The sequence below is a fragment of the Phascolarctos cinereus genome, unplaced genomic scaffold (genome assembly GCF_003287225.1).
Source record: "Phascolarctos cinereus isolate Bilbo 61053 unplaced genomic scaffold, phaCin_HiC Scaffold_4;HRSCAF=312, whole genome shotgun sequence".
Classification (NCBI taxonomy): Eukaryota; Metazoa; Chordata; class Mammalia; order Diprotodontia; family Phascolarctidae; genus Phascolarctos; species Phascolarctos cinereus.
The window spans coordinates 684,454,111-684,470,463 of NW_027555847.1; the positions used below are offsets into that span (position 1 = coordinate 684,454,111).

At 53.7% G+C, this 16,353-nt stretch overlaps 1 protein-coding gene across 1 annotated transcript in view; it reads right to left on the reverse strand.

Annotated features, from left to right (window-relative positions):
* FBRSL1 (fibrosin like 1) overlaps window positions 1-16,353 on the reverse strand; it is a 318,374-nt gene that overhangs the window by 16,341 nt on the left and 285,680 nt on the right. The window contains 9 exon segments of the mRNA XM_021004315.2: window positions 1,193-1,264; window positions 1,584-1,613; window positions 2,011-2,082; window positions 5,170-5,265; window positions 6,782-6,838; window positions 8,700-8,917; window positions 10,872-10,938; window positions 10,940-11,114; window positions 11,882-12,227. Of these exon segments, the coding sequence (XP_020859974.1) occupies window positions 1,193-1,264; window positions 1,584-1,613; window positions 2,011-2,082; window positions 5,170-5,265; window positions 6,782-6,838; window positions 8,700-8,917; window positions 10,872-10,938; window positions 10,940-11,114; window positions 11,882-12,227 (1,133 nt within the window).

Below are 16,353 nucleotides of genomic sequence, written 5' to 3' on the forward strand. Positions count from 1 at the left end.
ACTAATGGTGCCACACTGGACGTATCGTGTTTGAGATGTCTATGGGAGATCCGGTTCGAGGCAGGTGGGAATGGTCTAGGGAGGCCTCTAAAACCTCAAGGCCATCTTGGTCCTCCTCACCACCAATAGGTCACCAAAGTCCTGTCGACTGCCTTCTGACCCACTGGTCCCTTCCTTTGCACTCCCACTATGACTCTGTTCCTCCTCACTCGACCTACTGAGGGCGGTCACCTAACTGGCCTCCCTGCCTCTACTCTCTCCCCTTTTCCATCCATTCATCCCACCCACGGGCTGCCTGAGGAAACATCTCATGAAACAGTGCTGTTTAATGACATCCCCCTACTCCAAAAGAGGTTTCACCAGGTCCCCAGGGACTGTAAAACAAACCCCAGTTTTCTTTTCTTGGCATTCAGAGTTCTTCTTAATCTGACCCCAACCTCCCACTGGTTCTCTATTCTGTTAGGGCCATTTCCACTCATCCCTTCAGAGCATCACTGATTTAAAGCTGGAAGGGACCACAGTGATGACTAAACCAAGCCCCTTATTTTACAGAGGAAGAAACTGAGGCTTTGTGGGGAGGAAGAGACCTGATCAGGGTTCACAGAGGTTCTCAGGGAGCAGAGCTGAACTTTGAACCTCGGGGCCCCCCAAGTCCTAATCCTGATCTCTTTCCAAATAAGCCCCATGATTTCCCATCACTGGTCAAGCACTCCCAGCAATGCCTCACTTCCTCCACCTCTGGAACTCCCTCCCTGTGCCAAGCCTTCTTCCCTGACAACACCTGCCTGCAACCACCTCTCCCTGGGCTCTCATGCTCATGTATATGCACATCTGTGGGCTTTATTTGGATGGCGTGGGATGGTTCTTCCCAGGCTGATTGAAGAGAGTGACTTACACACTGTGCTGATACATTCTGGTCCTCCCCAACTAGAGTGTGTGCTCCTTAAGGGCAATCTTCTAAGGAGGTCTGTATACTGTAGATGCTCAATAGAGGCTTGTTCTTGCTTCTTCCCTCCCCACCCCCCACCTCTCATATATCCACATTCACCCACCCACACAAACCTCAGTTGGGAGCAACAGACCGTATTAGACATTCAGTCCCTGACGGGAGTTTTGGTGACCCCACATGGTAGGTCAGAACCCTCTGACGAGTCTGAGCCTGGCTAGGAGGATTCTTTTGGAGGGGCCTCACCTTGATCTTCTGCTGATGGTGGTAGATTTGCCAGGCAATTTGGACATGCACGGCGCACCACTTTCCTGGTTTCTGCAATGGGAGAAACAAAACCTTTTGACTAGAGACACTAGCTCGGTGGGATTCCTGGTCTTGTCCCTTCCCCTCCCTCCTTCCCTGAGGTTTGGCTTGGATTTCTGGGGAAATGACTGGATGGGGATCTGGGGGAAGCAGCTGCATCCAGAAACAGTCCTAGAGACCCAGGCCTACCTATTAAAGGGATCCAGTCCCATGCTACCGAGGTTCCCCTGGATCTCTACTCCTCCCTCCACTAAGGATCTGCTGGGGGACTAAGTCTTTCCTATGACTAAAGGTCCCCTGAATTTACACACACACACACACTCTTACTTACCCTGACCTGTGTCCTGTAGGGGTCAGACACCTGTGACCAACAGAGAATGTAATAGGATTATTATTATTATCGCCAGACCCCTTGGACGGTGGGACGCACGGGCAGAGAAGGTGGGAGAGGACCAGAAAGCCTGGGGGCCTGGTGCCCTGGGACCCACCCTGGGGGTGACACAGTGAAGCCTGAAGCCAGGAGACTCCACAGGTGCCCCTGCTTCCCTCACCACCCTCCACGACACTTCATATAACATGAGACAGATGGTCTCAATGCAACAAGCTCCAAGTGGGCAGGAGGTGGGAGAATACGTCCTGGACCTGGGGGAAAGGGGCTGGCTACTCCCTTGAAGAGGAAACTTCCCAAGCTAGCCAACACAGGGCTTCCTTTGGGCATGTACCAAGACGACAGAAAAGAAAGAGACCCAGGTACCTACCCCTGGGGTTTTCTGTAGAAGGGCATGGTGGACAGTGCTTGGCCGACTCGCTACGTCGATGGGGTTTGACGTCTGGGATTGAGAGAGAAAGGAGAGGCGGTAAGGTAGGAGCAAGCTAGTCAAAGGGAAACCCTCTCTACACTGTACATTTGGGCCAGCTCCTATCTTGCAAAAGTTTTAAAAATCAGATGCGGTTACATCCTCACCTGTGCAATGCTGTCTCCTCTGCTACAAGGTAAGCTTCTGGAGGGCAGGGGCCATTTCAGCCTTGTCTATCTTTCAGAAATTAGCACATCGCTTGGCACATATACAGCAGCCACTTAATAAATAATCAAAGACGGCTCTGAAAGCTATGAGCCAATCAGGGATGTGGGCAGAAGCCCAAGGCCTCCCTTGAGAACGCTGCCGCAAGGTTTGTCCCCAGCCTCCTCTTCACCACTCCTGCCTTTCACACCAGCCACCCTTTCAAGCTGGTACTTCTCATGTTTCCCAAAGTTCTCTCTAGAGGCCCATGAACCCAGTGGGGTGTGGAGGAAAATACTGGATTCAGAGCCTCAAGACCTGGGTCTGAGTCTCAGCTTGGCCTCTGTACCTGTGTGACCTGGAATCATCACTCAATATGCGAGCCTCAGTTTCCTTATCTGGAAAATGAAGTTGTTGGCCTACATCACCCCCAAGGTCCCCTTATAGCTTGTAGTCTATGATCCTATGCACCCATATGCAAGTGCACACACACACACACACACACACACACCCAGCACCTTTCTTGCAAAAGTTTTTAAAATCAGACAGTGTTACAAGTCCATGCTGGACCAAAGAGAGGAGTCACAGTGACCCTGGGCCTTAAGCAAGGGGAGAGAGGATGAGGACCTTAGCCAGTACTGGCTCTACCCAACCATATCCCCCAAGGATGAAACCATCAGTGAAAAGGCATTTACTGTGTGCCAGGGATTGTGTTAGGTGCTGGAAACCCATGTCCTTTGTGAGGAGAGAGCTCAGGCATCTCCAAAGGCAAGTCAGGAAGGAAGAGAGGGGCTAGCACTGGGATGGGATGAATTTCCATATCTGGACATCTTTCAGCAAAGGCTAGATGACCACCGGTCTAGAAGGCTCTACAGGGGCAGCTTGCTCAGGGGACGGTGGGGCTATCTGGCCCTTTACCCTCCCTTCCAGATCTTGAGGTTCTGTGATTTCCAAGTCTCAGATGACTGTCCAGAAGGAGAGAGATGCTTCAATGTCTCTGGCTGTTTCCAGTGCCACTGTGGGGTCCGATATTTGACAAGGCTTCACAAGGGGATCCTGGGACCTTTATGGCCGTGGGTTGAAGAGGGCGGATACCACATCCCTGATGGGGACATTGCCTCTGACTCTGGTGTACCAATTCCATTTCCAAGTTTGTTTAGATGTGAATTTGGTCCAACAGGGTTTTGGCTCCATCTGCCCTCGGGGAGACATTCCAGGCCCACTTCTCCTCCTGCCTCCCTGAGACAGCACCAAAGGGAGTTGGACTACGGCTGCCCCAAATGGTGCTCAGGCCCCATAAATCACGCTGAGCTGGAGACTTGGTCTGACTCAGGAGTGCTTCTAAGGCCGCTGGAACAACACAGAAGAACTTGGCTGAGACTCTGACCCAGACAAGGCCCCAAGGGCCCGGACAAGATCTGGATGAAGAAGCCAGTCTTCAAATAGCGCCGAGTGACTCTTTGCCTCTGACCTTCTCGCGCAGAGAAACTCTCCATAAGAGAAACCAGAAGCAAAGTGGCCGGGGTTCTTCTCATACTTCACGCGCTACATCCTGGTCCTGGATGGCCTCAGTTTCCCCAGCGTATAAAATGGACGTGACAATCTCTGCCCCGTCTCATTTTGTAATACAGTGGAAAAAAGTGATGTGCGACAGCCTCTACTGAGTTTGGAAGGCACCTTTGGCCTCAGGTAAATACAGGTTGCTGTCCATTTGAAAGACAGGGAAACTGAATCATGGCGGTGTGGCTCCCCAGGTGAGGACCAAGATTCTGCTTTCCAGAGTCAGCTGGCATTATAACCTCGACTCACTCTGCCCACGCTCTCTCTAGGTGGGGCATGACCAGCCTAAATCCTGTTCACACTGCTTCTGTGTCCATCACACTCTACGCCCACCTGTCCAGGGAAGGCCGGGGGAAGATACTGAGACGTACCAGGGACAACAAAGGCTTTGGATATTCTGAAGAAGGATGGGTGAAGGTTCTGAAAACAGCCTGGGGCCTTCTGGCTGCTCAGATTATTTTCTAGTAAAGGCAGAAATACGACTGTAATCTTCTTCTTCATGACTGAGGGCTTGGTGCCTGCTGGACCATCGTGACCACTGCAGAGCTGGGTTTGGGGTAGGTGGGGGGAAAGAAACATGACTCACAGTTTCAGATTTGGGCTCTATCACCCTCTATGGCTATACCAATGGGATTGAAAATGGGATGCCCTTAGTCTAAGCCTTTCAAATGATGCCAGAGAGGTGTCGTCTTGGGGTGGGGGTTCACCTAGAGGGATGACCTCTAGGTGAGGGCAGAGGCTCCCTCCTCTTCTGCTTTGTCTGCTGTGATGAAAAAAAAAAAAGCTCGCTCTGCAGACTTGGAACAATCGGGGAAGCTTCTTGGACACTTATCTCTATTTACACTGGGGCCATCCATCCAATCCAGCCTTCTGCACCTTCTGCACACAAAGGGCCCCTGAAAAAGCCTTTGTGGCCACGGTGCCGGCCCACAGCTAAGGAGCCTCGCAGCGCCTGAAGATGGTGGGCCTTGCCCGGCCGCAGGCGAGAAGTCCGTATGCGCCACAACAAACACTGGTCTACAAGTTTCTGCCTTCTCCCCGAGGGTCACAGGTGGTGAGGACTCATTTCCTGGAAACTCTCTTTCCGACGGTGGTTCAGAATCATTCACAGCAGAGCCATCCCCCCTGGATGCCCAGTTCTAGACCAGCCTACGATCCTTGGGATCACAGCAGAGTGGGTGACGTGTACCTCAGAGACCGCGGCCCTCAAGGAGGCCAGGAGGAACGGGACTAGAGAGCTGGCCCAGAGGGGGTGTCCAGTCCAGGAGGATTGCATGCAGCCCCCGTGGGCATGGGCACAGGCACCCGGGACATGCCCCTGCCCTCCCTCTCTCCCACCCCCATGGCAGCTGGTACCTTGGGCTGGAAGGCTCCCTGTAGGGACCCAAAAGGGCCTGAGTGGGCAAGCAAGGGGGCCATTCCGGGCATGGCAGGAGGGTAGGATGGAAAGAACTGTAAAGACAAGAAGAGAAGAGAAGTCCGGTTTAGGTCACAGTTAGACAAGAATGCCAGGAGGACAGAAGCAGGGGAACAGGGGGAACAGGCCCGGTGGCCAGGCCAGAAACCCCCAGGCTGTGCCTCCAGGGGAAAAAAAGCAAACCTAGCTGTCGGGCCCACCCCTCCAAGGTCCCTAGAGAGACGACTGGGGCGCCATAGTGCCCACAGCGCTGGGCCTGGAGTCAGGGAGACCTGCGTTCAAATCTGATCTCAGACACTTCCCTAGTGGTGGGACCCTGGGCAAGTCACTGCTATCTGCCTCAGTTTCCCCAACCATAAAATGGGGATCATAACATAATACCAAATGAGATGTCTGTGAAGTGCTTAGCACAATCCTGGCACACAGTAGGTGCTATATGAAAAAATGCTTACTCCCTTCCCTTTCCTAAACTGGCTGAAGAAAAAAGGACAGCAGGTGGAAGGCCTGTAGCTGCTCCCATTCTTCCTAGGAGGTCTGAGCATCACATGCCCCAGGCATTGGAGCCTGCTCAGACCCACCTTGGACCAGCACGGTTGCTTCCTGATGCTGCGCACACGCCACACACATACATGTGCACGTGCATGCACACCACACACATATACGTGTGGCAGCGCGCACACACACATACACATTTGAACGTGCACACACCACACACAAACACACACTGCAACACCTCTCCATCAGTGACCAAGAATGCCACCAGCACCTCCTAATTTTGCCGCCCGCATGGCAGCAGCGGTCTGGTGGGACCCTGTCGCAGATGCCTGTGGGCCCTGGATATGCCAGACCCATTGACCTGGGGAGATGGAAGTGTCTGAGCTTCTCCCAGCAGCTAAAGGCAGAGTCGGACACTGGTATTCCTGCTCTCATGCCTAACCCCTGCCGGGCTGCAAAGCTTGGGTTCTTTACCCTGCCTGGCCTGGGAAGCACCTTCCGCTTGGTGAGTCCCCACAGAGCCACAGGTCCTTGCAAAAGAGTCTACAAAAACCTGCCCTTGTGCAAAGGGTGGATGTGGCCTAGAGTGTGGCGCTGTGGGGCCAGGCAACTCTGTGGGTTACGTGTGGGGTGTGGGGTATGGGGGAGGTCTGTCTTCACTGGAAAAGTCTTTCTTAGCCCACTGAAGCTGAGACAGTAAAGAAGGTATAAACAGTGTATATAATAGCCCCAAGAGAAAGGAAAAACAGCTACATGGGGCAAAGGTGGCGGACACACAGGACACGGGACAAAGATGGCGGGCACACAGGGCAGGAATAAAGGTGGTGGGCACACAGGGCAGGGGGTAAAGGTGGTGGGCACACCAGGCGGGGGACAAAGGTGGCAGACACAGAGGGCAAGGGGCAAAGGTGGCAGGCACACAAGACAGGACAAAGAAGACGGACACACTGGGCCAAGTCTATGGACACAGAGTGGTCAAGGAATAAACGCAGAAGACTGGGCAGGGGCTGCAGACACGCTGGACACAGAGGGCTCTGGAGGCCGATGGACACTCACACTCACGTTGGAATGTCGGAAGTAGGGACTGTCCAGCTTGGGCGCGTATTTGTCAAACTAGAAGGAAAAAGAAAGGAAGTGTGAGGCCCCTCCCCCAGCACATATATCCCCCTCAATCCGCTCATTCCCAACTCTGATACGCTACCAGTGAGCAAGCAAGGGGGGCTACAAGCCTGATGTCCCCAGAGAAGGCGGGGCCCTCTGGCTAAGCCATTCTCTGGGTGCTCACTCTGTGCCCTGCCTCCCCATCTCCCAGGACGGACCCATGCCAGACACTGGGGCCCAAGCCACCCCCATAGCTTTAAGTGGTTCTGTTCTGGGATACAAAGGTCACAGAACCACCACCAGGCCAACAGTGGACATTAACCCCCACAGGACCCAGTTCAAAATAGGAAAGCAATTCTCTGGTCCCTCCTCCCCTGCTAATCCATGGTGCTAGGGCTGCCCCCTGGGGAGGGCCCCCACTGGACAAGAACCATGGATAAGATCCAGATTATAAGCCCATGGGGTGCTATATTTTGGGTTACTTTGGAACATTTACATAGGGTTAAAACATCTGGACTACTAGAACATTTTGTGTGTGTGTGTGTGTGTGTGTGTGTGTGTGTATGTGTGCGTGCGTGTGCAGAGATAGTTAAACAATAAAACCCACTTAGAAACGAGGGTAGGAAGAGTGACCCCCTCCCCCCCCTTTTAGTGCTAAGATCATAGATTTGAGAGCTGGAAAGGACCTTAGAGTTCATCTAGTCCAACGCCCTCCATTTTACAGAGGAGGAAACCAAGGCTCAAAGGTGAAGTGACTTGCTTTATGGTCATGTGGGAGAGAAGAACAGGGCCAGAATTTGAATCCTGGTGCTGATCCCAAGTGCTTTGACCCCCCCCATACCACACGCAGGGCCCAAGGAATAGTCATTCATGAGGGCGCAGGAGCTAGAAGGCATGTCCTCGGGACACGGGGTCACGAGGACCACATCATCTAAGGACGTCTGACGACAGCCTAGGGAACCGTATGTCCAAGTCAAGGACACGTGTACATTTGTGTGTATGAGAACAATGTTATTAAGTCATGAACAAGGGACTGGGAACCATAACCTTGGGTCACGGACAAAGGAAAAAGGAAGGAATGGCGTTCGAAAGACACAGATGGAAAGATGTGCTGTGGAGTCAAGTCCACTGGCCCTGCAGACAGGGTGAAATAACGTTAATCAGGCCACAGGCACAGGAAGGAAATGCCTGAGCCTCAGAATCACCTTCCCAACAGCCCTTGGAGGGACACACTGATGGAGAAAAGGAGAGACAGCCACGAGGACCGGGTCTGAGCAACACACTGACAGAAGACATGGAGTGCACACAGAACTAGGGCCCGAGCTTCCAAGGACACAGGGCAGCAGCAGAAAGCAGCCCCCTGGTGCCACTAGCATACAGAGAGACCCTCCGAGTCTGAGAGTCTGGCGGTGGCCAGGGACCTCCCACCACCAGCTGCCTCTGAGAAGGAAAACCGAAGGGAAAAAAAGAGAAGAGGCTGAAACCCAAGGCCCCACCCAAAAAGCACACGTGTGTCTGTGTATGTGTGTGAGCGTGTACGTCTGTGACCGCTCGCTGGACCAGGCTGCAAGCAAAGGTGTGTGAGCAGAGCAGCAGGAAACAGGCCATGCCGGGCAGGGAGGATGGAAGGAAGGATGAGGGGCTTAGGGTGGGTGGTCCCACCGGACACCGAGAAAGAGAAATGCCCTTGCCCGGCCCCACGGGCGTCCGTGTGTGTGTGTGTGTGTGTGTGTGTGTGTGTGTGTGTGCCTGGGTCCCTCGGAGCCCGGCTCTTGGGCCGGCTGGCCGGCTCCCCCCTACTCCCTCCTGGCTCCGGCCCGCCCTCCCTTCCTTCGCTCTCCCCCGGCACTCAGGGGGTACTGGCGCTACGCACCGGGGCGGGGGCGGGTGCGGAGGGCGATAGGAGCGGCGGCGTCGAGGCCGGGCCGGGAGGGAAGGGGGCGAATGTGTATTGGTGTATGTGCTGGTGTGTGTGTTGGTGCTGATGGAACTCCGCCCGCAGTGGCGAGCCCGGGCCCCCTGAGGCCCCGGGCCGCTCCGAGCTCTGGACCAGAAAACGCGTGTTCAGCTCTTTCCTGAGCAGCTCGTGATCTAGAAGAGAAAAAGAGAGAGAGACACAGAGGCGTCGGCCGTGAGTCCCGGCGGGCGGGAGGGGGGCAGATATTCACCTGGCACTCCCTGTTTCGGCAGGCAATGCTGTGGGTGTTTTCTACGTGAGGACTCAAGGGTGAAGGTAAGAGGGATGCCTGTGACAAAGTACCAATCAGAATCCCCGAATGAGGCTGGCAATACATGATTGGTTGGTTGAATGAAATCAACAGGCTGGTATCTAAAGACAAGAGAGAACACCATGAGTCATCCCAGCAGAAAACAAGGGCTGTCTTCCCCCGGACATCCCACCCCCTCCCTGTGACCGCCCGCCCCCCATCCCTGCCCACACAGAGGGCTCCACCCAGGAAAGGGGCCTCCCCAAACAGCCCTCCGCCTGCCCTTCGAGGGAGAGGGCTCCCCGACCACCCCTCTATTAGGAAACGGCTCCCCCCTGACATCCTGCCCTGAGCCACGAGCCAGGCCCTCCCGCGTGTCCCCGACTCTGCCCAGGGAAGGCTTGGAGACCCTCTACCCCAAGGAATGAGCTTCCATCGACATTTTTCACCCAGGGAGTGATGCACTGCCACAGAAATTCCCCCACCTGCAGGGGACGGGCTCTCCCTGACATCCTGCCCTTCCCCGTAGGAACAAGAGCCCCTTCCAACACCTGGCATACATGTGTTTGTACTGACATGTTCGGCAGGGACTTAGGTTTTAGCTTCTCCCCCCTGTTCCCCCTTTCGTTTCACCCCTCCTAGGTGGTTAACCGCTCTCCCTGACATTTCTGACCCAGGAAAACAGGTTTCTCTTGAGAGCCCCCTGTAATTGGAAGAATCCCACTGGGATCCCCCATGTCTTTTAACTTTGAAAGCTCCCTCTCATTGGAAAAAAGGCTGCCCAAGAAGAGGTTCCCCAACAAGTCCCTCTTCCCTGCTTCTCAGCTGGCTCTTTTGGGATCCTTCTTCCTTCAGAAGAGGCTTCTGGGGACAACTCTCTCTGTCCCAAAAAACTAGGCTTCCCTCTGACACTCCCATCTGGGGAAAAGCCTTCCCTAAGGCTCTCTACTCAGAGGATAGGATCTTTGTGACCTACAACTCTGAGGACGGGCAACCCTTCAGCCCTGCCTAGGGAAAGGACTCAAACTTCTCTCAAGAACTCTCATCTGGGTAAAAACAACCCTCCTGCCCCCAGTATGCCCCTAAGCTGATAAAACAAGTACTAGCTCATTCTCCAAACCAGGGCAGAGACTCCTCCCAAGAAACATTAGCACTAGGGAAGAAAGCTCCCTCTGACACCTTTCCCTGGGAAATGGGCTCCCCCTTAACCCTGTCCTCTCAGGCAATGAAGATACAGTAGCCTCAGGCATAGGACTCATCCAGTGTGAGACAGGTCCCTGGCTGGTGGGATCAGTGTCCTTCTCAGACCCTCTCCTTCTTAGGGGCTGCTGAGGGTCAGGCAGAAGGGAAGGTCCTCTGACTGTGTGTGTGTGTGTGTTTTCAATCTTGGGAATGAAGTAGTTGGGCCATATGGGGAAAGTGGGGGTCCTGGGGCAGAAATACTGAGGGATTTAGAGTCAGAGGATGTAGGTTTCAGTTCTGACCCTGACACTATCTGTGTGATCCTACCCCGGACCTTAATTTCCTTATCTCTAAAATGAGGGGGTCAGACGAGATGATGTTTAAGGTACTTTCCAGCCCTAAAAACTAGGCTCCTGATCGCTTCCCAGTCTCTGACCCAACCCAAGTCCAGCCAGCTATGGCCCATGGCCAGTGAAACCATCCATGGAGGATTGGCCAGCCTGAGCTTTTATTCTACGCATAATGATACTCCCCCCTTCCCCTTGGGAGTCATTCATTTCTCCTTTCCCAAACTCTTGTCAACTTTAGGGACAATCACATTTCCTGTCAGCCCTCGATATACCCATCTTTGCAGTGGGACTGCCCTGGGGACATACCGGCTGGGTGTCCAGGGATAACCAGGCTGTTGGTAGGGAGCGATGGGGGAGGGGGCAGCGTGGGGGGGGGCAGCAAACATGGCCGCCGCGTGGTGCTGATGCTGGGCTTGGGAACGGAGCGCAAAGTGCGAGGTAGCAAGGTTGGAGATGGACAGAGGCAGGGCCGGGCCTGGCCCGTGGGGGGACAGTGCCACGTGCTTGGGGAGGCCGAGGCTGGCTGCACTGCTGGCGCTGCTGCTCCTGCTGGGGGACGGGAGGGGAGGAGGTAGAGAGAGGAGAAGGATCAGGGGTCAAAGGGAGAGGAAGAAGGAAGGGGAGATGGGGGACAGAGAAGGAGAGAAGGGGGATAGAGGGAGATGGTGGACAGAGAGACAGACGGGGGATAGGGTGGATAGAGAGGGACATGGGGAGACAGAAGGATCAGGGGTCAAAGGGAGAGGAGGAAGGATGGGGAGATAGGGGACAGAGGAGGAGATGGGAGATAGAAAGAGATGGGGGACAGAGAGAAAGATGGGGAATAGAGGGAAAGACAAGGGATAGAGGGAAAGACAAGGGATAGAGGGAGAGAGGAGAAGGGTCGGGGTCAAAGGGAGAGGAAGAAGGATGGGAGACAGGGGATAGGAGGAGAGAAAGGGGATACAGGGAGAGAGAAGAAAGGTCAGGAGTCAAAGAGAAACGAAGGAGGGTGGGGAGATGGGGCACAGACACAGGCAGAGATGAGGACAGAGGAAGAAGTGGAGAACAGTGGACAGAGAAGAGAGAGAGAACAGGAGGGATGGGGGAAGGAAAGAGACAGAGATGCCAGAGTCGAGCAAGAAGTAACAGGAGGAAGTGGGAGGAGGCCACGGAGACAAAGGAAAGACAAGTTAGTTAACTCGACCTCAATGGGGCTGATACCACCCCGCGGGGCCTGAACCAGCCCCCATGCCTATCTGTCCCAGGTCTGCTCTCCCCATGGGGGCAGTCCCCCCACCCCGACCTCCCTCCCCAGATGCAAGTGCCAACCTTACCTGAGGCTGTGCAGGCCGTTGTGTGTGGCAGGGGGATGGCTGGGGTAGGTGCCCAGGGGGGGCCCCACGTGTGCTGGGGGTGGGGCCCGGGGCTGCGGGGGTGCAGGCTGCACTTGCTGAGGCTGTGGAGTGAGGCGGGGTGGGGGCGGGGCCTCCTTCTTCACCAAGGGGCTGGCTCGGGTGCTGGAGGGGGCGCCTATAGGAACTGTGGTGACCGTGGGGGCCGGGGGACTGGGCACAGGAGGCAGAAACGGGGTGTCGGTGCTCAGCTCCCGGCTTCGCTCCAGCCCCGAGACCTTAGGCCCAACAGGAGCCTTTGTCTCGGGCTTCTCACTCAGCGAGAAACCTGGAAGGGAGACAAGAGGGTGAGCCACTGTCTCACTGTGGCCCGGCCTCACAGTGGAGGCTACAGGGACCTGGATCCCAGCCTCGTGAGGAGGTCAAAGGGGACCCTAAACCCCAGGGACATCACATCCAAGCCCTAAGGGTGTGGAGGCCCTTAGCCCTGGAGTCCCAGGGACACAGAAAAAGCCTGCTGGGGGAGGTGTGAGGAGCAGGAGCAGGGGCAGGGTAGCCTATTGGCTAGGCCCTGAAGGGCATGGGGAGGCCCCCACAGCTGGGCTCTTGGGACCTTGCACCTGCTTTTAAGTAATTTCTGTCTCTTCCCTATTTCTCTCAAAGTTGTTTTGAGATATGGCTCCCCCTAAACAACCCCTAAGAACAAGCTTATTAGGAGGGTACGTAAAGGAAGACTGAATGGGGCCCGAGGAACTCCCTTATGAGTCAAGCGCCTGAGCTTCTCATCCGGGGACTTTGCCAGTCTAGCCCGGCAACTCTGAGGCCCCTTTGCTTCCTTCCCTGGTTCCCAGCCCTGGCCTGGCCCAGTGAGGTCTGACCGCCTAATGTTAAGGGGAAAGGGGTGAAAGTGGCCCGCCGGCCAGTTCTGGGCAGGGAGGGGGCGCCGCCAGCTAGCACGCTCAGAGGAGACTTGACTGTGGCAGTGCCTTCCTGTTCTTAAACAGTGATGGATTATAACACAGGGCCACAGATGGAGGGCTAGGAGCAGCCTGGGAATAAAGCTAGCCCAACCCCTTTGTTTCACTGATGGTGTTTAATGACCTGCCCAAGGTCACACAGGCAATAACTGGCAGAGATGGGCTTTCCCACTCAGGCTCCTGAGTCCAAATGCACTCAAAGACCCCCACTCTACCAGAGGAAGCAGCCACTTGCATTCAGAGGCGGGGTGGGGGTCCCTAGTAGCCAGAGGCTTGGATGATGAGGGCGGCTTTACTCGTAAGGAAGTGGCCTCAGAGTGGAGCTGTGACACGGATTAGGGGTTCTGAGTGGACCCCAGACCCTCTCGGGGAAAGGCCTGGGACATGGGATGCAGTGTGTGAGCAACAGCGCCACGGCCAGCTGGGCTGCGCGAAGGGGAGCGACATGGACCAACCCATCCTTCTTAGTCTGTGCTCACCCTTGTCCAGACCCCTTTGGCCTCTCCCTGTGCCCATGACAGATTTCTGCTGCCCAGCCCCAGCCTGGCTCCTCAAGGCTTTACTGGTCTCTTGGGGGCTCCTTCCCAAGCTTCTGGGTCACCCAGTGGCACCAAGCCTTTCCATCTGCTTTCTCCTCTCAACCCCTTGAGATCTCACTCCTCAGCATGAACCATCTTTTCAAGATCACTACTGCGGGTGGTGGAGGGGGTGCAAAATATACTGGCTTACTGATTTAGTGCTGGAAGGTACCCCAGAGGCCACAAAATCCAGCCCCTCATTTGATAGGTATGGAAATAGCGTCCCTTAGGGGTACAATCCCAGGAACACAGAGGGAGAGCTACAAGGCTCTTGTCCGACCCCCTCATCTGATCAACGAGGAATAGGGATGCAGAGAGGTGGCCTTCTCAGTGTCTGAGGATGGATCTGACCTCAGGTCTTTCTGAACCTCAGCTGCCTCCCAAGACCTAATCCTTGGACTTCCTTTGTAGCTTGCAATAACTGTCCGCTATTCCCTCTTTCTGGATACTCTTCCCGTGGCTTCCAGGCTCTGGCTTTCTCCTGTGGCTCTTCCTTGATCTCTTTCCCAGATTCCTCCTCTCTGTCCCCCTTCCTTGGCGTTTCCCAAGGCTCAGTCCTGACTGAGATTCTTTTCTTTTCTCTTCCCTTCATCCTCTCACCACCCACACTTTTGGATTCGATCCTAATTTCTAAGCAAATGACTCTCATATTGACATCCCCCTGCCCTAAGGCCCCCTCCTCCCAGAAAGCTGCAGTCCCCAACATCCAGCTACCTGCTGGACATTTGCACCTTATCTCCCACCAGCCCCTCCAATGAACTCATCATTCCCCCTCCCCCAATGAATTGGTTCCTTCCCTTGCATTCTTCTGCTTTCTACTAATCTGATTACCACTGTTTCCGACTAAATTTCAGTTGTCTTTGGATGTGGGACTGGTGAGCTTAAAAGGGAAGGAGAGGAAGAAGCCAAATCCAACCCACATCTTGCACATGGTGGCCAAACCCAGCTCCCTCAAATGGTTTCTATGTCATTCCCTTGCTCAAGAAGCTCCCATGCTCCCTACTGTCCAGGACAATCCCATATTCCTCTGTTGGGATTTAAGACCCTTCATAATTCTAACCCAACATAAACTAGGCAAATTCAGTATTTATGAGACACTTCTGCCACCCACAAACTGCCTCAGGCAAGTTGTCTGCTCCTGACTCAGTCTTGTGCTGTGCTCCTATGCTGAGCACAGCCCCTTGATAACCCCAGAGCTAACATTTATTTAGTGCTTTAAGGCTTACAAAGCACTTTTTAAATATCATCTCATTTGGCCCTCACAATAACCCCAAGGTAGGTGCTATTATTATCTCATTTTATAGATGAAGAAACTGAGGCCGAGGTTAAGTGACTGGCCGAGGGTCACATAGCTGGTAAATGTCTGAGACAGGACTGGAACACAGGTCTTCCTGACTCTAGGTCCAGCGCCACCTAGCTGCCTAAGCATCAATGAGAATCTGGCCATTGGTAGAGACTTTAGACACCATCTAGGGCAATGTCGTGCCTGAACAAGATTCCTCATGATAACACCCCTAGACAAGTGGTTATTGCTAGATCTCTAGCTAGGAGAAGCCAACACAGCCCAGGCAGGACGTCATCCTCTGACTTGGCTCTAATTCAAAGTTTTCTTTTTTCCATTCTTCTTACACTGAGCCCTGTGCCTTAACACCTTTTACCCACTGCTCTTAGCTTTAGCCTCTGGGACTGAGAAGAAGAAGGATAACCTCTCATCCCTGTGGTGACCACTGTCATGTTCATCCCTCTCCACCAATGTCTGCTCTTCTCTAGGCTAAACAACCACTGTTGCTTCAGGTGATCCTCAACTGACATGACTTTGAGACCCTTCCCCATTCTGGTTGTCTTCTGCATCCCCTCCAGTTTGTTAATATCCTTCCTAAAATGTGGCATACAGAATTGGACACAATACATACTCTACATGCACAGCGGTTCCCTGTCCCTACCTACCATCCCTCTCTTAAAGCAGCCTTAAATTACATTAGCTTTTTGGGGTTGTCGTAGTCCATTAAACTCCTTGGGTTTTCAGACAAACTGCCATCAATCATGCTTCTCCCCAATCTTGAACCTTCTGAAACTGATTTTTTGAACCCAAAGGCAATACTTTACATTTGTCCCAATGATTAAGTCCAGCCCAACATTCTGGTCTGTTGAGATCTTTTTTTTTTGATCCTTAATCTGCCACCCAACGGGTTAGTTTTCCCTCCCAGTTTTGTGTCATCCCCTAAACTGATAAGGATGCCAGTTATGCCTTTATTTAGATGTCAGTTTTTAAAAAAAATGTTGATTAGCACAATCCCAAAGGCAGAGCCCAAGGGCATTTCACCATAGACTTCCTTTTAAACAGGCAAAGAACCGCTCTCTGCAGACAGCCATTCAACCAGGTTCGAACCCATTAAACCGGACGGCCACCCAGCCCACATCCCTCTAGCTCATCTATTCAAACAGTACAAAAACTTTGCTACTATCTCTGAAGACCTGTACCTACAGCTTCCCCATGACCTGCCCGCCTATTATCCCCACCCAAAAATAGGAAATAAGGTTATCCTGGCATGACCTGTCCTGGATGAAGCTGGGCTGGCCCTTTGTGACCACCACTTCCTTTTCTTGACATTCACTAACCATCCCTTCAATAGTATGTTTTAGAATTTTTCAAGTAACTAAAGTCAACCCCACCTGCCTAGATATGCAAACTCCGTTCTCTCTCTGTTTTTAATCAAGGCTACACCTGTTCTACTCTATGCCTGGGGTAGCTCTGTCAGCAGCCGGGACCTTCCATATCTATGCAGTTTATCTGGGCCTGGGGATGGGAAGTGACCCAAGGCAACCAGGTACTCTCCTGTCTTCTTCCTTATCTTTGGCATATCCATTCTCTACTAGCCATGTTCTGGCCTTTCTGGTT